We start from the raw sequence: 27643 nt of genomic DNA on the forward strand, positions 1-27643 counted from the left end.
TGCAATTGTACCATCCTAAATTATTTTACAAATGTATTTTCCGGAACAAGCAAAGAGCAACAATTTTTTATTAATTGAATAATTTTAATAAGGCAAAGCCAAACGGGAACTACGTGCGTTTCTTTACAATTCGGAACTTTTAAGAAGATTCCTAGGTTCTAAGTACAAAATTTACGCTGTGTATTTTGAAATTGAGACGTTCCCTAAATGTTTCACTTATGTTATAGCACTGCGACGGGTCCATCATACAGTGGCCTTGTGGCTCCAACTTTATGATACCAATAAACATTAAAAAAACGCCCCCAGGAGCTTACCTGTCTAACTGACAGTATTGGATATTCCAGTGATTGTATGTCGACCATCTGCTTGTCAAAATTCCCACAAAAAACTGATGACATCATAAACAGTATATATATATAATAAGTAATAAACATTATAAATATAAATTTATTATTAGTGTATTACTTACACATCGTGTTTTGTTAAATAATTTCTGCGTTTTAATTGATAATAGTTTAGAATGTATTGGTTTTAGCAGAGGGGGTGTGGATATTTGACATACTGACTTACTCACTTCTAATCCCGATGTGAATTTAAGTCAAAACAAAATGGCGAGACGAGTGTAGTGTTTCGCGTATGCCTTGCTACTTTATTTACAATGGATTTTAAAACAACTGTCTTGGTAAAATTACTTTTAACATTCCAGAAATGGACATAATTAATATTTCAATAATTTAAGTGAAATAAAATGGCGATGCGAGCTGATAGAAGGAAAGAAAGGGTAAGTTCAGTTCTGTTTACCCTGTAGAAACTTTTATGATTTGTTTGCCTCCTCCGCCGCCGTACGTCTGCTTCACATCAGTACGATGTGGATGCAGACAATCACATTTTCGGGTCGTTAGGCTGGTGTAATCTTGATTTTCTTCCTCCTGTTGTCCTCATCATCTCGTATCTTACAGTAGTACATTGTAAATAAATAAATATAGATAGGCACTATATTTTTTTGGGATCAAATATATGCTTATTTAGTATATGCTAACTAAATCCATTAAAATAAAGTATGTTCTTAATTAAAAAAAAAATTGTTGTGACATGATTTTTCCCTTGTTAATTTTAATGTATATTTTGTTGTTTTATATACTTTTTAAATATTTATTATATTGTATCCAGAAATGTCCACTTTCTGTGTTGGGCCATTGGTTGACCCCCATGGTTTCCTGTCTATTGGCAAATAAATAAATATATTTTAACTTGAGGTTCAGTTTCTGTAAAAAAAACACCCTAAAAGTAATAAAAGTATTGGTATACAGTATAGTATTCAACTTGGTATCCTACAAAACAGTTTAAACAACAAAAGAATTTACAAAACAATGGTATTGTTGTAATTATAAGTTGTTGGCTTACTGAATACAGTAGAGACTGCCATAGAAATCTATCATTTGTTTTCCAAAGCCTCCTTGGTCTCTAATCAGATTAGTCTGACACAGGTATTTAAAGCTTGTTGTTCTTTACAGCATGGAGAAATCTAACTTATTTCTCCGTGTTTACAGTAATTAATCTGTCTTTAATAACAGCATTCAATAAAAAAGAATTCTCAGTAATATATTATTTAGGTATTTTGCTCTATTGAACATCTTCTAAATACCTTTATTTAGCATGACCTATAGAGATAATTATACTAAACTTAGTATAATATCTCTATGGCATGATCTTTCATCTATAGGCGGATCCACACCCCTCCTCTCCCTCTAATTAAAAAAAAATACAATGCAAATTATGGAGCATTTTAGGTTAACCTCATCATTTAATTTTACACATTATAGGCCCTGAACCTCCTGTACCTTTATTTAAAAATCTAGGATATAACAAAAATATTACACTAAATCATGATGTTTGATATGTTAGGAAAAATTGCTCGTTCTAGGTTCCTGAAAACAAACCATTGTACAAAATGTAAGTTCCAAAGGACCCAAAATTATCTATAGTCTAACGAGAGAGAGAGTTTCCATCTTTAACAATAAAAATTGACTACAAAATGTATTATTGATAACAGTACATTTTGGTGATTTATTGTATATTTAAAAATTTACAGTAGGAACATATATTATCAATAGAAAACATAAATTAAATATTCCGTCCTTTGGTTTCACCCTAAATCCCTTATCGGAAATAATATTTCATGATAACTTCCTGAATTAAGCTCTAGTCTATTATCAGTGATCATTTAATTCTACAAATGCAGTGCTTTATGGATAATATCTGAAAAAGTCCTTTTACCTTTATCGTAAACATAACGCATGGATTTTTAGAGTCAGTCTTACCATTTTTAAAAATGATTACAACCATTTAAAAAAAAATTAAAATAAATTTATTTTTTTAATACAGTATGTCATTTTAATGTCAAATAATAGACCCAAAAAAATTGACAAAAAATTGGATCGGAAGAAAAGTGATTTACCTGAAAAAACTGTAATTTAAATCAAATAAATAGACAACCAATAGGTTTTTGGTGGAATTGAACCGTTTATTTTGCCATTTTATAAGTTATTTAAAAACATTATTTTTTCAGTTTTTTTTTTATATTTTCCACGGAAGTGATTAACTTTGTTAAAACTACAAAATGGCCTATTCAAAGTCTGATTTTATTCTTCAATTTTCATGTTTTTGGGGACAATACATCTTTAAAAATAGTAAAGTGTTTCACATCACCACATTAATTTTTTAACTAAAATATTTGTTTATCTGGCGTTATGTAATTTCAATGATTTAGTTTAATAATAGTTGTATTCCATGGATGATGTAATATTCTATGTTCATTGTGTTTACATTTTATGATGTTAAACGCTAAAAACAGAAAACTACTCTTAATGCACGCAAACACAAATAACTGTTCTTTAGGGGTAAAGATTAAAGAATGCGGTTTACAAAAGGATAGACAACTTCTGTTGTATTTTTAAAATTCATTTGTTGATTCATGTCCCCTACTCAATATGCAAATAAGTGCTGGACAAAGGTGAACCAGTTGACGTTGAAAACAATTAGCCTGCCAGTTGTGGGGCTATTGTTGTTGGTAATCAATATAAAGCTCGGATTACGTCTTACTCCCTTACTGTTTTTAGAATCCTGTGAAAGATTGTAGGCCTAAAGCTCTGTCTACACTTTCAAACTTTATGTGACAAAAAAATGTGATGTGCCTATATATGTATAGACGATGTCATATCATCACTACCATATTACAGTCCCACATTTTTGTCAAATTAGTTTGATAGTGTAAACAGAGCTTTTATATAGTTTAAAAGGTCCCACCGGCATTTATACAAGCATGGAGTTTGGCATCAACTGTGAACTTACTGTAGCTTTTAGTACTTACCAATAATTAGAATTGCATGCAAGGTTAAAATATGTTTCATGAAAGATGACATTGTTCATCCAATTGAATTTCTAGTTAATTACACTTGTCAGATGATGGTAATTACTAAAGACGTAGGCAGCCTAATTAAATTTAACTAAAAAAATTCAGTGTTGCAAAATGTAAACAACGTATATTTTTACCAAGTATTTCCTCATCTTAAGAATGAATAAGGCTCATCAAATTGATGTATAACTGCCCTATAGCAATCCAACTTACACACACTCGAACTGAGAAAATAAAATTTGAATTGGCCATAAAATTTAACAATATTTGATTATAGCCGCACTTTATTTGTATTCAATAGTTGCATTTTACTGTCAACCTGTATTAGGTACGAGTTCATATACACTAACCTACTTCTTTTCTAGGTAACTCTACATCGCTGGAACTTTTCTGTGTCTTTAACAATAGTTTATGTCATAGGTGGAAACATCTTTTTGTATTTTTTTAGATCATCAGTACTACTGTACAGTAAATCGATTTAACTGTGACATATTAATTTTTAATACAAGAAAATAAACCACAAGTATTTTTTTTTAAATCCTTTTTTTAAATCGGATATTGACTTTATTGCTGATGTTAAAAAAATATTGTATAATTGTTGTTTGAGGTGCCTTCTTGGTATACTGAATAAAAACGGCAAATAAATTTTGTTTTATCACACAAAATACTGTGACATCGGTATTATTATTTGTTAAAATTTTAGGTGCATAACAGTTAGTGCCCTAATTTTTCTCTGAGTGTCTTCTTGATACTGTAGTGAATAAAAAAAATGGCAAAAAAATAAATGTTGTTTTATGACACAAAATAATGTGACATCGGTATTCCTATTTGTTAAGCTCTGTCTACACTATCAAACTTTATTTGACAAAAAAGTGTGATGTGCCCATACAGTATAGAACCTGATGAAGTCATATAGTAATTAGTCTTGTTAATTTTTAATTTCATTTATATGTAATTTTACTTTCTATAGACCAGAGATTCTGAAATAGAAGATTGAACGAATGAATATCACTACCCAGCCTGTCACTACCATATTTAAGCATATCACTACCATATTTGGGCACATCACCCTTTTTTTTGTCAAACTTTAGAATTGAATGTATAACCATAAGTGCCGTGTTTAGCTTTTTACTTTTCTTGTATAAAAATCTAATTACAGTAGAGTATTAATTTAAGACAAATTATCCACATGTATTTTTACTGTTACTATAATTTTCCATGCACTTTTATTAATACGGATAGTATAATGAACTTTGACCAGACATATCTTTGGCAACCAGGGAAAATTACTAATTGTGTTTGTTTCGGACTTATGTTTGTTAGCTATTCTAATAGAGTTGAGGGTCCACTGTGCTTGATATCTGATAATAATATAACAACAGAATTAAAATGAAAACTGGTCTTTGTGATTGACAGAAAAATTTGTTTGTTTATTGCTTTAGAATGAATAATAAGCATAATGAAATTATTGCTACATCATGTCCTGTGGAACTTTAGTATACAGTTAGAACAAATTTTAAAAAGTTTGCTTAAATGAAAACGTTATGAGTATTGTCTATCTTTTAACAATAAACATGACTAGATATACAATACATTAATTAGCCCATGAATTGTGTTGAAGCTGTAAAAATGTTTCGTTTTGTATTATATAACTGTCACAATACTTTTCTGGACAGACCACACAACTTACTGTAGGTCCTGTTAGACCAAAATTGAATTAATAGCCTTGCAATGTGAAAAGAAGCCTAATATGTTTGTTTACCGTCTTTCTAGGATTAAATTCAATTTGTTGTATCTATTGAATAAACTGTAATTCCAAATCCTATAATTCTTTCATAAAGAAACAAATTTTATTTGTCAGTGCTAAAGCCTACTGTAGTGATTTTACTAAGAATTGGGAACCTTGGATTTGGGTGAATTAGATTTCAATGTGATAGCTTTAGTACCAAAAGTCGTGAAATAAGTTTGTTACAGTACTTCTAGAATCATAACCTACTGGTCCATGCTGTTAAATACTTCTTTGTATTGTACTGTAATACATGCCAGTTTGCCTAAAAAAAACATATACAGAACCTTAGCCCCACCATGGTTTGGGCTAATTGTGAAAAATAGAGCCTCCCTCAAATCCCCCCTCCCCTGATGGTGCCACCACTGATACACGCCTAAATATGAAGCATACAGATAGTACTTTGTTGTCTCTCTGACTATAGCGTCCACAGTGTATACCGTATTGGTGTAGAGTAACCGGTTAATTACCTAATTTTTAGATTAAATCACTATATTATGGTGGTAGAAGTGCAAATTTGGAGTAATTATATAGTAGTAGTACTTGGTATACAGAATGTTTTTAATAGCAAATTTTATTTGACACAAATGATTATTAATAATAATATTATGTACATAATAAAGATTGAATTAAGCCAAGGAATGTAGCAATGAACCAAGGTGGTATCAGCTATTAATTCTCAGATCCCATCTGAACAATAAAGATCATCAGTTGATCCTTTGTTACCATGGTACCATAAACATTTCCTCATATCGTACAGTGTAAAGTATACAATACATACAGCATTTAAACAAAATAATGTCCTGCTCTTGTTTAGTTTAAACAATAATAAACAATTGATAAACCTTTTTTATTATTTCTGTTGATGGCTAAATTTTTCTGTTGTGTGTTGTTCCAATTCTAGGTTAGACATATACTACACCACCTGGGTGTAGTCCCCAACGGTATTCAGTAACTCTATCTGCTTAGCTTATTATTTACCTTGAATTACCAGGCTTTTATGTTAGTCCGTTTTTATGTGGTTGTGAACATAGCGATCCCTATGAGACGTATTGTGAAACGTGATGTTAGTAGATTATGTTACTGGCTATTGTTCAACAGCGAAAAATTTCATAGGATAGAATTATGGTATTAAATCAAACATTTCAGAGCACCTGATTACAGTAATGTAATACTGATAAATGAAAATTTAGTCTTGTGAGGACGAAGGTGATTTAAATACTGTATTACACCTACTGTACATACATAATTTTACACTGTAGTGCATAAGGAAATATGGTGATTTTGAGTTGGGATATTCAAGCTTGGTATAGGAGTGCTACTTGACGGTGGGGTGATTCCACTTGACGTTAGGGTGATTCGACTTGGCATTGGGGGTAATTCCATTTGGCAGTGGGGTTTATTCCACTTGGCGTGCACTTGGCGTTGGGATGAATCCACTTGGCGTTGGGGTGATTGTACTATGAGTTAGTCAATAGTTCAAATTACTATACTCAGATGAAAAGAAAATATGATGTGTTTTTAAACATGGTCTTTTTGCATCATTTGAGTACATATTGTTTATTTTTTTGTCGGTAAATCCAATTTTTGGTCTTGAAAAACAAAAATAAATAAATTTTCCTACTGACCTACAGTACCCATTTTATAGATTTACCCAAAACGTGGCCAACACAATATTTTTTTTTTGGCCTTTTTATCATACCAACAAGACTATTAAAGGGTATGTGTTGTACCCTTGCACCAATAATCAGGGCACCAACAATGTAATAATCCCTCACTTGAGTTTGTACTTTAAGGCGACATGTCCTTGCTTATTACAATATTTTAATAAATCAACAACAAAAGATGCGATTTGTTCTGTTCTTGTATTTTCTTTTCAGGAATTTGTAAAAAAAACTAATTTTCTTAGCATCAAAGGTGTTATACTGTATCACTCTAGTATCAACACATTCTGTAGTGCAATCTTTTGTTTGTGATTTCAAATAATTATTGTGAGTTGTTCAAATGTACAATTCAATCATTTCTGATTGACACTTGTCAATTTTTGTCGAGTATTATTATTTGATATTGACCTTGACTTTCTATTTTTATATGAATACAGAAGTCAGTTTTGTTTTGAGAGAATTTTAAAATAGGTGGAAAAATACAAAACGCTATATTTTACTAACGGAAACTATTAAATTCAACCTTGGGATGAAAATTCCAAAATGTAATACTTGTTTATAAATATTATATTTATTAAAATATTATGCAATTGAAAACATAGACCGAATTAGCATCATGTGTATTTACAGTTGACTCTCCCACTACCTGATTGAAAACCAGAAACTCTCCTAATACCAGAATTTTCCCCAAGTCCAAAAGGTCCCAAATTCATTTTAAATACCATTATAAACACATTATGAATACCAGACTTTCCAGAAAATCAGAAATACTTGGCCAGCCAAAAGGTGTCCAGTATTGGGAGAGTAGGGTCTTATGAAGTATAAGTGAAGTTGGTAGTTGGTAGTGCAGAAGCCAAGAAGAAGAATCGGGAACACATACTGTACGGTTCAAAGTGGTAGTGTGAACAACGATGCCAACTTCACTTAAAGAAAATATTTATACAATAGTATTTAATGTGATAATTCTGTGTGATTTTAAAAGTTCAGTTTTTTTAGTACTGTATATTAAGCGTTGAAATGCAATGTTGTAATATTAGATTTGAAATTTAATTTATTTGCAAATCAGCAATTCACACAGCAGCAAATATAACATGAGAAATTCTGATTCATCAAAATTCAATCAGGTTTTCACAATACAATTTGCTTCCCAGTTTATTGATTGAACGTTTTCGCGTCACACGCTGCACATGCTGCATCACATGTAGCCTTTGTGAAGCCTGCACTTGTTCTTTTGTTTATAATAAAAACACATTAACACCTCAATTGTGATTATGATGATTTGTGTTTTTCAATAATTAAATATTTGTTAGTAATAATAATTATTATTTATTCAAACTTATACAGTACCTTCATAATACCTGTAGCTACATACAGTATACAGGTAGTCAATTCTACAGGTTTTGTGGTGTAGAATTGACTATTTTTCATAATATTATTCTGCTATTTCAAGGTATGGGTGGTACATTTTTTACAGCCGATAAATGAATTAAGATTGTGCTACCCTTTAGCCCTGCTACCTAATATTGAGAGGTGAATCAAATCTACTACTGTAGAAGACTGGCATTTCTACCTATTACCTGCTACTCTTTGTATTTGGTGTATCTTTAACATTTGATCATTCATTCACATTAAAGGTCAATTTACACAGTAACGGTAAGCGGAAAACTGTGTATTGTAGCTTTTCCCACCATGGTTCCATGGTCCCACGTATCTATCCTGTGCAGAAAAACCACCCGTCCGCTCCATGTTGTGTGTAAATGGTCATAAGGAATAATACAGATTATATATTTTTTATTACAATTTACAGTTACCGCTTGTCTGTGTAAATTGGCCTTTAGTCTTAACAACTAACGTACTGTAAGTTAAAATAGGAATGATTATACTAACAGTTTAATACATAACTAGTTAAGTTCAAGGTAGCTTGATAGTGTAACCATCCAGATACAATATTATCTGCTGCATGATTAGAAGGTGTTACTGTAGATTGAAGCATCAATAAACATACAAATTGATCATACATGACAAATTGACTATTTGGAGTGTTCTGGTCGAGTGAGCAAGCAACGTGTTGGGGTTGTAAGTATCGGATGATGACAAGGTGTTAGTGTCGCATCACTGATACCGTGTAGTTTAGCAACTGGTGTTATGGGTAGATTAACACCGGTGGTCATTAGTGTGAAAATTGGGCCTTGTTTGTTGATGCCGACTAATTGGGGTTAGCCTAGGGCTATGTTATGGTACTTTAAAGGGCTGTTATTACTTTTCAACTGAATTAAAACTGGTCATCTTGATATGACTTGTATGAATAACAAACACTGATCTATATAACAGCACAAACAGGGAAAAGTGGAGCAGATTGATAAAGAGAAGACGTTTGACATAGTGTGGACACCTTCTTCATCTAGACTATGCTATCCCAGTGCAAAGAGTTCTATCCGAATCAATGAGAAAAGTCAAGATGACCAAAAACCACATGGATAAAAATTATAGAAAATGATACTGTACGAAAAGAAATATATAAATAAGTCTACTGTACATATGCGTACTTTGACCAATAATCTCTCTGATTGGAGAGGTCTTGTATAGTGCGCTACAGTATGTCGCAAAACGTTCAGCGTTCGTGATGATGATGATGATGATGATAAAGGTTTACTTTTCGTGTTATATTTCGCTCATCGAGGAGAAAGGCTTATTGTCGGTTTATCTAGGTAAGCTACCACTGATACTACCAACACCACTGTTGATTTGTCTAACTTTTGTTATATTGGACCATGGAGATTGCACTTGATTTGTTTGTTGGTAGAAACACCAAGAAGAATTTGTATCTTCTTTAACTCATTAGCTTGTGTTGATAAGAAGGTAGAGGTGTGAAATTAAAAGTAAATAATGAAGTAGTTTTTTCCCCAGGGGAACTTATTAGCTGGGTGATGATTGGGTCAATAATATTGGGTATGTGATTGGTCAGTAGTGTACAGTACAGTACTATTGTAAAGTGCAATAGATTGTGCAATAGATTGTGCATCAAGTTCATTGTAATTAATATAAAGAATCTTCAGGATTTACATTTTTTGTTGTGGTTAACAATTATAGTTTTTGTATTTATAAAATGTATTCAAAACTGCTGATTCTTACATACAATGAACATAATGATGCTTACTTTAAACTATAGTACACACGGTATAGTAAAGTACAATTTAACCTTACATTAAATTTAAATTAAATTTAGCATTATTTGAGACGGTGTATTGTATTTCATTCATTGTCCAAATTCTGCACAAAGTTAAATTTACAAAACATGTCAGCCATTAAATCATTTTATAGCGTTACAAGACAGAGGTTTAAAGGTGTAGTACATTTATTCAATATTTTATGACATTTTAATGCATTCTTACTATATAAGTTTTAAATTTGTTCTTTGAACTTTGTAAATTATAGAAGATCATGCACTTCAAACCGTGAATAACTCATGTTTTCCTTAATTGTCAGTTCCTTTGTACATTTTGAAAGAGACACCAACTAAAAGCTGTACAAAAGGATTTCTGTTCTTATAAAGTGCATTGGTGCAATATTGTTGTTTTCCTGGTGTTTAAACGTAAGAAAAGTTTGTCATTCACATTATAAAATGGAAAAAAAAGTTTAGAATTTCATGTATGTCAATTTCGTGCCTGCTTACCTGGATAAGCTGACAGTAGCCCTTTCCCCACAAAGTTTAGAATTTCATTTATTTTTCTCATCTTTACTTGCTTACAGTAGATCGTGCCCAGAAGATGGTTGTATCATAACAACTGAAAAATTGAGACCTCAATGACATTTTACCTTCCTAATTAAAAAAAAAAATTTCATACACATCCAACAGCGAGTACTTCGCCAATTACAGGATTGATAAATATTAAATAATATATCGTGTTTATAAACTACAGGCTTTACGGAGTGGAGTTAAAAGAGTCACGAGTTACAATCTCACACTAGGTCAAGATTGAACCCCGGACCTTTGGATTGGAAGGCAAGCATGTTTAACCACCAAGCTACAGCTCCAAAATTTTAAATTGTGGATCTCAATCTGGTTTTTGTTTCTGTTGGTTTATGTATTTTTTGTGGCACCCCTAAACTTGACTCAATCTTGTGTAGATATAATATATATATTTACTGACAATTGCCTCTATCCACCCAGGTGTATAAAATGGGTACCGGGTTAGACCAAGACACAATTTTGCGCTGATTACTAGCTGCATTATGGGAGTATGTTTCCGTTTGATCCAAAAATAATGACTGGGGTAATAATGTGCATCGCATTGAGAACTTGCTTACAATACATGCACTATATAAGAATGAACTATTAATTATTATTATTATTATAATATATATTGTATATATATATAAATATAAATTTATATATTCAATTATTACAGTATTAATTTACAGCTTTGTTGTGACATTTACTCTTAAAATACTTTTATCTAATTCAGTAATATTAATAACTCCCATTAGTGGAGTTGATGTTGAAACATAATCAGATTATTAATTGCAAATGTGATTGATTGGCGAAAATTGATAAATGTTGATAACATAGGCTGAAAATGTATATTAAAGCACAGTAAATGGCAAAATCAGAACTTTGGTCAACAGTATAGATTATCTTCTAAACCTTCTAGAAAGTAGGAAGCTAGGCCTTTTGCCATTTTTTTGTATCAGTATTGTGATGGGTCTGATGTACACCTGTGTTGTTCAAATAGTGTCCATGGCGTATAAGAGGGTAGAAATGAAAATTGCTATGGAACCAGTTGAAGTGGGTACTTAAGTATTGCTACCTGTAGAAGTGTTAAGCAGACTAATTATATCAGTTTTGTTGCTTCTTATTTGCTTAGTTGTATCAACATGTGTAGTATAATCATTTCTGTGTTGAGTATGTAAGTAGAATTTGGCAAATATATCCATGGTGCTCGTAAAATGAGTTTGCACTTTATGCATTGGTGTGAACAAAACTAGTTTGTATTTTCGAATTTAACAAAAGGAAGGTATATCGTTTAGACGCATGTCTAGAAGCATAATGAAACAAAAACTTTTTTATAATTTATTCGTGCCCACCTGGATAAAATAAAACGGGCCTTTTTTCCTCAAAGAGGAGAATATATATAAATTGTAATAGACAGACGAACCCTCTGTTGATGTTTTGCTTAAAGAAAATTGACAACAACATGATAAATCAACAGTTAATTTTATTAACATGATTTCTGAAAACATTTGTTTCTTAAAAATGTACATATTGACCCCCAAAAACATAAAAAATGAAGATTAATAAAAAAAAAAACCAGTTACATAATTATTCAACCAAAAGCCCATTGACTTCCAGGCAATTTGACTATTTTTTGAATCATTTTTTTCCGATCTGATTTTTGGTCAAAGTGAATACTAACTATTATGTGACATTAAAATAGCACATTCAACAACAACAACAAAATGTAAAAATATTTTTCAGGGGGACAATATATCATGATAATAAAAACATGTGTTCAACACAAATCTAAATGTTTAAATTCGAGAATTGGATTAAAAACCTACAATATATCTCTACCATTGAAATGTGAAAGGTTGAACATGAATTTATGATCTAAAGTAATGCATGTTGAGACGAACATAAAGAATTACCTATTTTAAATATCCTATTTCAAATATCCTATTTCATTAATGTTCATAATGATGTCTATTCAAACTTAGAGTTGCCATTAAAGTCTCATCATCTTGGAATTGTTCAGCATCTTTACAAACAATATTGCTTTAAAAAGTTTAATTTAGTTTATACTAAGGTAAAGTTTATTACTACTTAATACCATTGTTTAGTACATAAAAGTTTCATCACTACCATTACCTTCATGTACTGTATATATTTGAATGTACTATGACTACGCTTAGGTCATAGGTCATACTAGACATACAACAAGTACATAGTATAAATACTGTTGGTTAGTTGAATGGGGAGGATATTTTCATGAGTTGAAAGATTGACTCTTCTATTTAACAAGGTGGAGCTGAGTTGGGACAGTCAGGCTGTCAACCAACATAGGCCTACCGTAACTACTGATCCACTGATTCCATATTTATTTCCAAAAGGCTAGGTTATTCCAAAAGGTAGCACTCAGATTTGGACCAAATATTTATTACGTAAGAAATTGATTATGTACATATGATGTATATAGTATACTTCTAAAGCTCTGTCTTCCATATCAAACTAGTTTGACAAAAAAAGTGTGATGTGGCCAAATATGGTGGTGATATGACATCATCGCGTCCATCACATTTTTTTGTCACATAAAGTTTGATAGTGTAGACAGAGCTTAAGGCTGGTTCATAGATAAATAAAGCAACATAAAAATAAATCTCTTGTTTGATCATGGGAAACAGTTGTAGTGGAAACCCACCCTGAAAGGCAGTTGAATACTGGTTGATCAAGATTGGCTGCTTTGAATGTAAACATACCTCTACTGATTGTTCAAAATCAATCTGATTCCTCGTTCGATTAGAAAAATATAATTTGTAATTCATTTTTGTAGTAGTTTACTCAAGCAAGAGGGATTATACGAGTTAAGATTAGCAAAACGTCAGGTGTATTGTGTGAGAAAAAGGAGTAAAAGTGCTACCCTGAGAACATAATTTTGTATTGTTCTGCCTTTGTACCGTACAGTCGGGTTTTTGCACCACTCTTGTGTGTGTGTAGTTTTTATAGCATCTGGATATTCTGGTATTAAATGGTGTTTATTTGTAAGGTATGGCCATATTTTGTAAATTTTATTTTGTAAATTATAATTTTGTATGACAATTTTAATTTTTTAGAAAATAGGAGGATCCTAATAGACATATTTATTCTATAGTGTTTTTATTTCTGTGGGTTTAAAAAGAAAAATAATTTACAGTATTTGAAAAAGTCAAATCAACATTCAAGCTATATTTATCGTATAAATTATTAAAATTGTTAGAGGTCTAGTAAAACTATTTATTTAAATATTGTACACAGTACTAGTTTAGTAAACTGTATTTTAAGTAACAAACTTAAATTTGTCTACCACTTAAATGTTCTTTATTTTGAAAAAAAAGAAATATTGTACAGCAAGTTTCTATCTACATCAATTACAATCATCACAATTGTTGTTTTTGCCAACTTCCTTCAAACCAGTCCCTTGAATATATACACTAAGCTCATGATTTACGAGAAGATCATTTGGCCTAACCCCATAGGTCTTTGCCTAGTCTGTAACCCCGCTGGCTAGGTCTCTACCAATGCCAATGCCCGATGGGTAACCTGATGCTTTCTCTCTGTGCTTTCACTTATTAAAATACCATTCATGTGTGTATACATAGGCAGCTAGCATTTATATTTGTATCGTACTGTTGGCATGGCAGATGTTAATATGAGGATTAGAGTATGGATATCTTGTAACAATAATAAAAATGTTCTATTGTGAAATATATAGGATTTGAGTGATTTGCCATTCAATGTACAGTATTTTCCTTTAAAAAAAAAAAAGTTTATATTTATTTGTATCATATTAAAAAATAAATAATATTATACTGTTGATATATTATGCAGTATTTCTTGGTATACTGTATGTTTAAATAGCAAAATAGTTTTGTTACGAATGGATAAAACCTTGATTGATAGGCAACAGCCTGTATTTGATATTATCATGGTTTCTCCATTATATGATTTATTTATTTTTATTTTATGTCTTTATTACCAATAGCAGATTAATCACATTTCTATCAGATAGGTGGTAATCCCCCTGATGCAGTTCACTTGGGTAACCCCCTACTCATCTCGAATGATAAACTGGGTTCTTTAAAGTGCACACAGGTTATAATATAACTGTGTATATTGAACCTATGGTTTATAGTCCTTATCCAAGAAGACTTGTTCAATAAATACCAGAACTAGGATCGGACTCGAACCCATGCCGATATTGTTAGCTTTTTAGGTACGGTAAACACCACCTCTGTAAAACCGCTTTAGCTATTTGACTGATTTACTGTACATAAACTTAAAGAAGTATTATAATAATGTATTCAAATTATGAATATGATTCATGGTGTATTTATTTTGATACCCCAATTAACTACAAAATCATCTGTCAATTTAAAATTCTTAATTCTGTTATCCTTAATTACTTAATATTAAGTCATTTAATTAGTCACCTACTTGCATTCAAGTGTACTATTGGTATAAATCCAGGAGGTCTTGGGTCATATTTCACCTTTACTGGTAGTAAGTAGGCCTATCATACATCAGCTTCTGTCAATCATTAGAGAGACTAAACTAAATCTCCTTAAAATAATACGTTTTCTTTCCTTTGTTCAATGTTGTCATTTTTCTCTTTATGAATCATGATTTTTTTTTTCATGATACAAATTTAAAGCTCTGTCTATAATATCAAACTTTATGTGACAAAAAAATGTGATGTACCCATATATGGACACGATGATGTCATACCACTACCATATTTGGGAATGTCACTGCCATATTTGGGCATATCACACTTTTTGTCAAACTAGTTTGATAGTGAAGAAAGTAGTTCGAATAATATCAGGTGCACCACCACTAGCTCACTCAGATCCCTTATTTTCCTCCCTAAACCTTTTAAAGTTGAAAGACCTTAACTATCTTCAACAGTGTACTTTTCTCTACTCATCGATTAACTCCTTAAACCCACCTCAATTTACAAATTTATTCCAACCAAACGCATCTTTTCACAGTTATTGTACTCGAACTGTACAGGATATGCATATCCCTCTTCATAAAAAAACATCATTTCAATATAACATAAGATTTAGTGGACCTAAACTATGGAATAAACTACCTTCAAATATTAAAGATGCTGTATCTAAGAAAAGCTTTTCATTTAAACTTAAAAGATATTTCACATCCAAGTATTAATTTTTATTATATTACATTTTATGATAATAATTATTATGATGATTAACAAGAAGACGAATCAATTCTTAATTTTTACCTAAATTATTTTTTTAGTTATTTTTCTTATTTAGTTTAACCCATGTAATGTAAAAATTTTTTTTTTTTATTATTTTTTTTCCCCGTGTTGTTTAAATCTTGTCTTTGTTTGGGCATGTCTGCCACAAGCTTTTTGCTTTTTTGAACATGCCTTCTTCAATCATTTTACCTTTCTTTACACCATTTGTTTACTGTTTTATTTGAAGAAAATAAATGTTACTTTGAATTGAATTGAATTGAGTGTAGACAGATTTAATAATCGAGCAGTCTTTATATAGTTGACTTTTGTGGAAATCTACACGGCTTTTTCCGATAATAGATGAATAAAGAAAATTATTTTTTATCAAAATATTTTTTAACCTTGGATTTTGGATGATATATTTTGTCACATGGTTTGTACAATGTAATGCAAGTTAATGAGTGTTTTTACCGAGGAGCTCATTCCCTTTGAGAAAAAGGTACAGTATAGTACAGGTTACAAACAACACTTTCTGGAATGTATGTTTGAATTTGGTTTGTTATGTTATAGTACTACTGTATGCTGTATTCAAAGGATGGTGTGATAATTGTCAATTTTGTCAATAATGTGTACTAATATTAAGAATAGGTTAAAATTTCATGACACTAAAATACATTTAGCCTAATTTGTAAGGAATATCTTATGATCCATTGTTATCTATCGTCGACGTTAGCACATTATGGACAAAATCTTGAACAAATTAAATTTTACAAAGAGATTTTATCAATGCCAAGAATAAAGATGTAGAGCAGATAAAGTTTATTGTTAGTTTGAATATATGTTTTGGTGAGAATTTAGTTTTTATTGCAGTACCATGTTTTAATATAGAACACTGACATATATAGGCTAAACAAATAAATGTAGACTGCCTAAGACCCAGTACCATACTAAACAATAAACGAAAGAGGTATATGTAACACGACCTATGATCGCGAAACAAAAAAAACCTACAGGAATGGGGAAAAATCCGGAAGCAAATCTACAAAATATAATAACCACACGATCCTAAAAAAAGGGAAAAAATTAAAAAAATGACCAGATTACCATTTAAAATTTCCCTCAAAATTTGGAAAAACTTGTTTGTAATATTACTTTTCCAAAATATAAAACTTAACAACAAGCAAAAGCTTTTTTTGTTTTTTATTAAAGGTTTATCATCAGTCTGATCTATATAATTGACTGATTAAAATTAAAGAGTAATAACTCTTAGGTTATTTAACCCAGGTAATAAGTCTTATCAACTGGCATATCACTCTAATAATAAGAAAAAGCATATTATTGAGGCATGTGAAGTGGTCACATACATATCCCCATAGACCTTACTAACAGTGGGAGGGAAAAGATGGAATGCACTGACAAGTAAACCAATTAAAAATTCAACTATTAAAAGGCATTTTAAACGAAATATTGTGAATAATGTACTTATCATTATGAAGGTAATTGTGTATATTTGTATTAAATTTTCTCCTAATAATTATTACAAGTATGTAGGTCATTTGGTATGTTTTTATTTGATTATATACAACAATCATGTTTAAATTACATTAGTATTAAGCTTTGTCTACACTATCAAACTAGTTTGACAAAAAAAGTGTGATGTGCCCAAATATGGTAATGATATGCTTAAATATGGTAGTGCTATGACATCATCATGTCCATATATGGGCACATCACATTTGTTTGTCACAGTTTGTTTTGTGAGACACACGGCTGAAAAATGCCAAAAAACAAAAGTGCATGCACATGAATGTTTTACAAAATTTAACTGGTTACAGACCTCATAAATTTATTTTTTCAATATAATATATGTAAAGATTTGATAATGATGAATGTGGTACTTTGATTTCATTCACATTAATTTACTTTTCATGTTTCCTCCAAAGTTAAATATAGAATTTTTTTTTGTACAGTAGCATTCCAAAAAAAAAAATGCCAAAGTTGTAATTCTAGTGGTTAAGTTAAAATTTATAGGTTTTTTTGTTGGTTTTCTTGTGTTTGATGAAAACAAATTAATGAAACTCATATTCGTCTACAACTTTATGTTGGAATTTTAACCTGTGTAAGTTAAAAATAGAATTTTTTATTAGCATTCTAAAAAAATTTGATGGAAGAAAATTCAGGTAATATTATTGTCTATAATTTTATAGTCTGCAACTGAACCTTATAATTCTGAAATAAATTTGTAATTTCATCCTGTAAGACATGCAATAATAAAACCATAACTTAAGAATATGTAATTTATATTTATGTTGCATACAATCATACCTGATTTTCAAGGCTAATCATTTTAATATTTCAAGCTTCTGTGGGCACTTTTATTTATTATATTTTTAAACTATGGAAATGGCTTTTTGAAACTTTGTGTATATGATTTTTGGCTTTTTCTTTCCTGTCTTTGTTTGGCCGGATATTCCTTTTCAATGTTTTAAATTAAAGTTTCTGTTTCATTATATTGTATCAAGGCTTATATGCTCTGGGCAGAAATATGTCATTGTTTGTTGGTTGTTGTTTACATAACACAACAAAGTGTTTTTCAGCAGATTGTTTTGTCTATTTGAGCCTAGCTTTCCTGGATACGAATGATTGCATATTCTTGTTCGTCTGTCATGGAATTCATTTTTTATAAATATAATTTGGACAGTTTATGATTTAACAATTCAACATGCCTACTGTAAATGGGGAAAAAATATAACATTTAGCAATACAGGTAGAAGAATATGGGCGGCCATTAGGGCCATAATAGTAAAAAATTAAAACAAAGAACTATGTCAAAAAAAAAAAATCAACAAACAAACTAAAAAAACAACGAATGTTTTCAAAAATCAATGAACAAACTCCAAAAACTACAAAGAAAAATAAAAATCAACGAACAAAATATAGAAAACAAAGAACTAAAACCTATTCTAATAATAGTCAAGTTAAACAACAAAGAATAACCAAAAACAACGGACAATCTGAGAAATCAAATGATGATATTATGGCTGCCCATAGAAGAACCCATATCATTAGTTCAATAACACAGATTACAAAAATATGAGGATTCCACTCTAAATCGCGCTTAACACTCACTCAATGATCTTGAGATAATCTTAACTGATCCATCATTGTAAAGATATAAATTCATAACAAGATAGGGAAATATTACTACATTGTTAAAATATAATCTATTCCTATACAATACTGCTGAATAAACAAGCTGTAAAAATATCTGGTTTGCTTTTGTCAGTATACGATTGAACCAAACCTACATTTTGACAAAATACTTTAAAAATGATGATTGTCTGGACAATGACAAGTACAGAATATACAAAGTACATTTGATTGTCCAGTTAAAGGTAGATTTTGTCAAGTTTAAGCCAATAAAAATATAATAATAGATTTAGAGGGTTATTAAACTTTATCATCCTTTATATTCCTAATATTTTTAATTAATTCTAAAAAGTGCATAGTTATGTACTATATTGCAATTATAATAATAACAATAATTTGTGCCAGCTTGCCTACAGTACAGTATACCTGATTAAAGTATGAACATTCAATGTATTTTTTTATTAGTGGGCCATTACAAACAACCTCATGTCTGTATAATGCGTTGTGATAGCACCCAATTACAACAACAATTTGATATCTACAGAAGTTGTACAGTGTGAATATCAAAAAAGCTACTGTAGAATGGCTTATAATTTAAAAAAATCAGTACTTTACAGGTATTTTTCTATGAAACGAATGAGGGCAACATATGTACAACATATCCCTAATTGAGGAAACACCCCTATTAAGAGGACAGTTTGTCAGAGGTGTCCCCTTATTAGAGGTCATATTATTATGACAGTTTGTCAGGTCCCAAAGGTGTCCCCTTATTAGAGGTTATACTTAATATTGATATATTATATTATGTAAAATGTAAACATTTTACTTTGTCTGGGAAAGGGCAGATGAAGTTCATTATAATAATCACTACAATACATCAACCTTTAAGAGGACTTTGATCTTTAATCTATTCATGCCTGAGGAATATTTTGTTAACATGCATTTTACATTTGATGATGTTGACATTTTACAGAAATGTCTGCCAATCACTTAATGCCGACATTAATTTAATAATTCAATGGCACAAACACAGAAGTGGGGGAACCTCTTGGTAAAAAATATCAACCTACTGTATATTTAAAAAACTTACCTTAACTACAAAAAGGCACTCAGAAAGCGCAAACCTCCGCCTAGGCATTTCATTTTATCATTATATTATATATTTTTAAAATTAATGCTATGAAACCATTATAAGCTAAAGCTCTGTCTACACTATCAAACTAGTTTGACAAAAAAAGTGTGATTGTGCCCAAATATGGTAGTGATATGCCCCCATATGGTAGTGATATGACATCATCATGTCCATATATGGGCACATCACATTTTGATTTCGCATCAAGTTTGATAACATAGACAGAGCTTTATGAAAATCGGGCAATAACTTTTTTTAGTTACCCTGCTACATAACTAACAAATATAGGAAGGAAAGAAAGAAAAAAAACACACGCAACCATATATGGTGTGGCGGAGTTAATAATTGTTGTCTCACTTTTGAAAAGCATGTTATCTTTTTCACATCGCCAAAACTCCGGAGACGCTCAGGTCTTTCTTCGTGATTTTATTCACGAAGTTTGATGTGAAAAATGGGTATTATTAAATCTGGTGTTACTATTGATTTAAATCAGATGACATTTCGGATTATTATATTGAATGCTAAGGGGGATATAATTTGACCTTTGACATGTAAAGGTAATCATCCTTAGCAATGTAAGTTTAGTGACTTTTAGTCTGAAGCCCTAAAGGGATAAGATTAACAACGCAAATATTCAGACAGATTGAAATCTGTAACGTACATTGTACTGTATCATTGTAAACAATTTCATTTGGTGAAAATCCATAGTAATAATAATACAGATATTGTAAATAACTTTTTTCATCATTAAAATATTTTTGGTTTCCATTTGAATGCATTATACATCATATTTGATCAATTGAATATATATAATGTTTATGTAATTTCTTTTCTAACATACAACCAATACAGTAAATCTCCAACAAAACATTTGCTTGTTATATTGATACTGTATATGCATTTTCCCAAAATATTTTGACCCAAATGGCTGTCCATACTGTATGATATTTGTCAAAGTACAACAGATACAGTAACCAATCCATTGTCAACAATATTGTCATTAGGGAAATCTCTGTAAAAAGTTTTAACTTTTTAAAAGATGCTTTTCGTCTGTCATTATCATTTTCCACAAACTATTATTGGGTACCGTACCTGTAGGATTAGAATAGAGAGGTTAATTAAAGATGGAATTTAGGTACCTTACGCAGGTGATTACCTATTCCGTGGGGAACCAATGTACTTGCGCTGGGTCATAATTAGGATATTCCTTTGGGAAGAGTGTTGGGTTTGATACATCAGATAATTGAGATGCAATTTTATGCAAGTGGGTTCACAGAATTTGAAGATGTGACAAGTTAACTGAAGTGAAAAATTACTAAAAGGATTTAATTCTTTTATTTGTAACCTTACCGATCCAATTATATTATGAGGCACCAGGATATCGCCCTTCCTTTGGATACATTTTTACAAAGAAATAATCTTATATAAAAGCTTACATTTTGTTTTAAAAGTAATTCTTTTATTTGTATACCTTACCGATCCAATTATATTATGAGGCACGAGAAGATCGCCCTTACTTTGGATCCATTTTATCAAGGAAATAATCTTATATAAAAGCTTACATTTTGTTTTATGCTAACATTCTCAGTGGTAATATATCTATCTGATACCACCAACCTGTTATTAGTGGCGATGATTTGCTGTTGGTCTGGAATGAAATAAAGAAAGTAAAGAAAAAAAATAATAAATTAATCAGTTGTTAATGCATCGCTTGTCTGTCAAAATAAATTTTAGATTTTACTCTAGGGTACAATATTATACAATATTATCATTTTAAACGCTTTGTTTAAGTTTTTTAAATAAAGTGTGAAATATTGATATTATTTTTAGTTTAATGAGAACAAATTAAAGAAGAAATGACAGTTTAACTTTGAAATAAGTCCTATATATCACAAACTGAAATTTGATATGAGTTATTATATTAAAATGATATGAATGATTCCTAAGAGAGCAATATGATGTTCATTTTATCAGATGTTCATTGCTACACTGTTTAATGATTAAATGTCTTTGTTAAACAATAATCATTAAAATCATTTTACTTTCAGAGAAAGTCTCCTAAGGGATATGAGAATGACAGCTCTAGTTCGTGCCACTCTAGCAGTAGCCACATAGACAGCATCGGGTCCAGTATGGAGGACAAGCGAATACTCTTCCAGGAGAAGGTTCGGCTTAGCAACGAGGCCTGCCAGGCTTGTGATTACCCCCTCGCTGTCTCTTTGTACACTGAAGCTATCCAGCTCGATCCATCCAACCATGTCCTCTTCAGTAATCGTTCAGCAGCTTACGTGAAAATTAAACAGTATGAGGACGCTCTTCAAGATGCTGTTCATGCGAAGGAACTTAATCCAAAATGGTCAAAGGTAGGTGGATGAATTTTTTTTTTGCTTTCTAGAAGGTAGTATGGGAGACGAATATCCCTATTCCCTTTAAAGCTCTGTCTACACTATCAAACTAGTTTGACAAAAAAAAGTGTGATGTGGCCAATATGGTAGTGATATGCTTTAACATGGTATTGATATGACATCATCATGTCCATATATGGGCACATCATTTTTTGTCACATAAAGTTTGATAATGTAGACAGAGCTTTAAACTTTGGATTGACTAAGCAGCAGTATTATTCTCCTTTCTGAAGAACATCTACTATTACAATGTCTGCATCATCTTAAATTGAACACTATTTCAGACTGTTATACAGTACTTTCCATAGACCTCATACTATTAAGTGCTGTTCACACTAGCATAAGCTTGTCCTACTTCCAACATGTGAACCTACCTACATTTTATGAAATTAAATTACATTAGCTGTCAGAAAGCTATCAAACATTAATGTGTGAATGATTCAATGTGTACGCGTTGTAATGATGATGAGTGTAGGATTAAAAGATAAGCCTACTATCTGTGAAAATGTCAAATGTCATGCATAGTGATGTCACATTACCTTTGATGATCATTTCAAAATAGCATTGGAATATTGTGAACCGGAAAAAAAACCAATAGGATGGTTTAGGGTCTGTTTCTGCTGCATAGCACCGAATATTTTAAAAATGTAATTTTTATATTGACTGCATTTCTGCTCAATTTTTGCTCTAAAATAACCATTTAAAATCAGTGACAATCAGTCATTGTTGACAAAAATCGTTAAAATTACCCAAAATGCAATTGGTCCTGGTGGTTAATTCAAACATTACTACAGTGTAGTTAACTCGAAGTCAGCAGCTGTCAATCAAATACAGTAAACCTGTTATTTTGTGTTGCAGCTAAAAGTTGCCCAGCAATAACTGGTTAAATGGCGTTCTAACACCGAATTAAATGGGTGTTTTTATATTTTGCGCTGTCTTTTAACCGGTTACCATAAAAAACACCAAGAAATTGGAATTAATTTATTCACACCGTTTTTAACCGGTTATTTTTATGCAGCAGAAACAGGACCATAGAAAGTATTTTATTGTTCACAGTGAAAAAAAACAAGCATATATTTGAGACCTATCCTCCTGTGTAATGTTAATCATCACATTGGAATGGACCAATGAATGATGTACTAAATGTTGTTTACATTACTAGGCACATTTGCAACATAGGGTAACATGAACATTGCTTTGTAACATAAACAACACGATTCTTTACAGAAGTATGTTCGCCATTGTGTTTATGTACAAACTTCATAGTTCACTTTTGTCATAGGTATAATCTATAGTTGTATTGTAGTCACAGTATTGAGCCACAGTTTAGCACAACAGGAAACGATCTACTCTTTTTGTAAAGTTTCTTCAACATGTAAATATAGGACCAACAGCTTGACATCCCATCTGTAGGACTGTGTTATCTTGTCTAGGACAATAAGATCATAGAGGAAAATCAGCGGCAGATCCGGAATTTTGGTGCTAGCAACAGTTTAGCACAAAAGGAAAACAATCTGCTCTTTTTTAAAAGTGTCTTTAACATGTAAATATAATATAGGACCAACAGCTTAACATGCCATCTGTAGGACTGTGTTATCTTGTCTAGGACAATAAGAACATAGAGGAAGATCCGGAATTTTGGTGAAATTCAGTGCTGAAGTTTGCTTCGACTTTGTACAATTGTGCTAGCAGTACTGTATCGTGTTGTTACTGTACTGTATATACATTTTATATATAATGGTGGTGTTATGTTTAGCTTCTACAGTAGTTGACTGTATGTAGATTCCAAAAAATTTCACATAATATTAATTGCAAGTTAAATTGACCTGTCATTTATGGTTTATTAACTAATAATATAAATGTAAATTTCTATGAAATAAAAAAAGATTGATCCAAAAGGGGGTGTACAAGGTCAGTGTTTAAATTTATGTGAACAATTTGACCTAATAAATCATGAAATATAGTAAAATAAATTATACAAACATAAGTTAAATACTGCAGGGCTCCCAGTCATTTCAGCCTCAATATTTGAACTATTATTCATCCCAAGGTAGGTAATGAATAGGAAAACTGACAGATTATACAAGTGATTGTTCTGCACATGAGGTTATAGCCATTGGGAGAAATAGACATCACCATGGTTACAGCATGCTAAACGTTGCAATGGGAATTGTTATAGGAAATGTTGACAGTGGGTGTACCATTGTAATTTTAGAGGAAAATTGATTCAGATTTCAAAAATTAATTGTAACAGTTGTGAAGGATAATGTAACATTATTAAATTAATTTTAAAGACACTAATGCACTTGGTTTAAGTCAGCTTGCCTAAACCAGTGCATTTGGTCATGAAAATTACAGTAGAACCTCTATTAAATGGACGCCTTTGGGTCCAAACAAAGTTGGGGTGTCCTCTGAATAGTGGTTGGCCATCAAGCATATTAATTTTCCCTTCATTTTGAGGGAAAGTGCCTCTAATAATAGAGTTGATTCCTGAACAGAGATGTCCCAAAAGGTAAGGTTCTGCTAGCTATACTCAAAATACAAGGTGATCTTAAGTTTTGTCTACACTATCAAACTGGTTTGACAAAAGTTTGATGTGCCCAAATATGGTAGTAATATACCCAAATATGGTAGTAAGATGACATCATTATGTCCATACAGTATATGGGCACATCACATTTTTTTTGTCACATAAAATTTGATAGTGTATACAGAGCTTTATAATGAAAGGTGGACTTCCACCACACAATATCAAAAAAGTTGTAATGTTATTGATAGAAGGCATAATGTTTCTTAACAACATTTTTGTTGTTGATGCTGTATTAATTGTTGCCGTCTTCATTTTGCCGTCTTCATACTGTCCTTTGATTACCATGTAATACAGCTTTAATGAAAGCTTATTAAATGTTTGTGTTTACACTGAAATCTTAAATGTTATTGGCAATCTAATTTCAAGGACTCGCATGTAATAGTATTGATCACTTGCTAGTACTAGCAACTTAATGCAAATTTAATATCATTTCATTTGTAGCAGTGTTACAAAATCCTAAAGCCTCTTCATACTAAATCTAGTATCAATTGAAGGATCCTGCCACCAAACATTGGGCATCCTAGCTACAGTAAAACTCTGTAACCTAGCCATGAGAAAATTAACTGAATCACTAATTCAAAATTCAAGCTTAACATTTTTAGTCGCGTGGACGTGACTCTATAGTTCACTATGTCGGTCGGTCGGTCTGTCTGTCCGGTATCACTATGCGTTTTATCGCTTTTCTGTACCTTTTTAACTGTTTTGATGTACAGAAAAGTTTTAAAGTACATTAGTTTTTGAAAGTTCATTTTTTTCTGAGAGCACGCGACTTATGGCTGTTGGCCTTGTTTTTCACAGCATAATACATAATTTTGATTACTTAATTGTATCCAAGTCAATGATTTTGTAATACTATCGATGTTTGGTCTTGCTTCTAGCCAATGAACTATTAACACCAAGCACCTAAACCATACAGAAACCTTTATATTTTACTGTAGGCTATTAGGAGTTTATAAGTACTTGATAATACATTTTAAAAGACCTTAATTACATAGTTATATATTTAACAGAATTAGAACCACAATCAATAATCACAATAAAGGTCATGATCCTGGTGTTTTGTGTCTCCTGAAAATTAAACAGTAATTAGTTAAGAAAATGTTTTGAATTTAGAAAGGTAAATTATTGTCAAAGGTTAAACTGTTCAGTTGATAACTATAGGAAATAATAGAACCTTTTGCGCCTGTGTAACAGCCAAATACTACACACCATTATTTTGGTATACCTCATTCAGTCATACCACTATTTTGTTTTGGTGTTTTCATTTAAAAGCATCAGCACTCTGATATTTTAAACATGGTTTCTCGTTCTTCTCTCCCCTCCCCCTTTCCCCCTTAATACTATTCGCTGCATTTCATCCTCAACACATTAATTTAATTTATTGGAACTTTTGAAAATAAAAGACACCTGAAATGGAGTTTATTTCTGACACAACACAAGGTGGTGACCCACAATTATGAGTATTTGTTCTTTTTGCCTTTGACTAGCCCTCCTGTATCCTGGTTTTATTCCTCCAAACATTAAGCTACCTTGATGAAGCTCAGGATCCCCTCACCCGAAGGGAGAGTACCCGTCAGGGTTCCACCCTGGGTTACGGGCAACTTGATCACCAGTACAATTTAAATATTTTAATAATTAACGTAGCTCTTATTCTTAAGGTTATATACATCAACATTAAAGTGTATAGCATGGTATAAACGTAGATCTCGAGTTCACCAGCACCAGTCAACTGATACTAAGTAACCATTAATGACGGCCATGTGTCTTCAGAAGAAGACGGCTACAAGAACAGTAACAGTAACTAATACAAGGTTTTGATAAACAGAGAACTATACAACAGTAAACAGTGTTACTTTTGATGAGTTTACTCAATAGATTATCTAGGATAAGATTAATTCAATTTTAAGAGATTACGTATCTGACGCAGGTGCTAAAGTAACTAAACTAAGCACGACACCGAAAAGGTGTTAAGTGTTCATTGTTATAATTATCTTAATATCTCTTAATTTCTTCAATACTGTAAGTACATCAACAGGTGTGGATTTCCAACATGTTCTTAAACAATTGTCATTGTCAACGTATTCAAACCATAACAATCGTTGGTTCCGCAAAGTTTGTTCTCAACTTTTTAAGTTTGTTCTCAAATTTTGTTTCATCTCCCATGTGTGTCACCAACAACATTATGAGCGACATCTAGTTTACGTAACCTCTATATTTCTCTATTAGCTATATGATGAACATTATGTTTGGTATTGCAAAGCAAACATATTAAACAAAATTAAACCATTGACTTATACTTAAGTGTACACAAGGGAGACTGGTTAATTTTTACTGTCCCCGCCAACAATGTAGGGCGGCGTTTGAATGTTTTAACAATTGTGGAATAGATATTTTGAGGTTTAGGTGAAAATTTTTCTCGTAGTTTGATTCAAAGGCGATAAAAGCTTTTCATTCTTTTGAGTTGTTTGTTCACAGCCGTTACTAATATTGACATAACCACACACTTGATGTGTACAGAGAATTGATGAATTTTGAATAACAAAA

The 27643-nt window shown here is 31.3% G+C and overlaps 1 protein-coding gene across 1 annotated transcript in view; it reads left to right on the forward strand.

The window, feature by feature from the left end:
* The first annotated feature begins 618 nt into the window (after positions 1-618).
* The window catches only part of LOC144835804 (tetratricopeptide repeat protein 28-like), a 57489-nt gene continuing 30464 nt past the window's right edge, over positions 619-27643 (forward strand). Inside the window, exons 1-2 of the mRNA XM_078690899.1 lie at positions 619-781; positions 22153-22467. Coding sequence (XP_078547025.1) covers positions 749-781; positions 22153-22467 — 348 coding nt within the window. The 5' untranslated portion in view covers positions 619-748. The remainder of the gene's footprint in view (positions 782-22152; positions 22468-27643) is intronic.

The sequence above is a fragment of the Antedon bifida genome, chromosome 2 (genome assembly GCF_963402885.1).
Source record: "Antedon bifida chromosome 2, ecAntBifi1.1, whole genome shotgun sequence".
In the NCBI taxonomy this organism is placed as follows: domain Eukaryota; kingdom Metazoa; phylum Echinodermata; class Crinoidea; order Comatulida; family Antedonidae; genus Antedon; species Antedon bifida.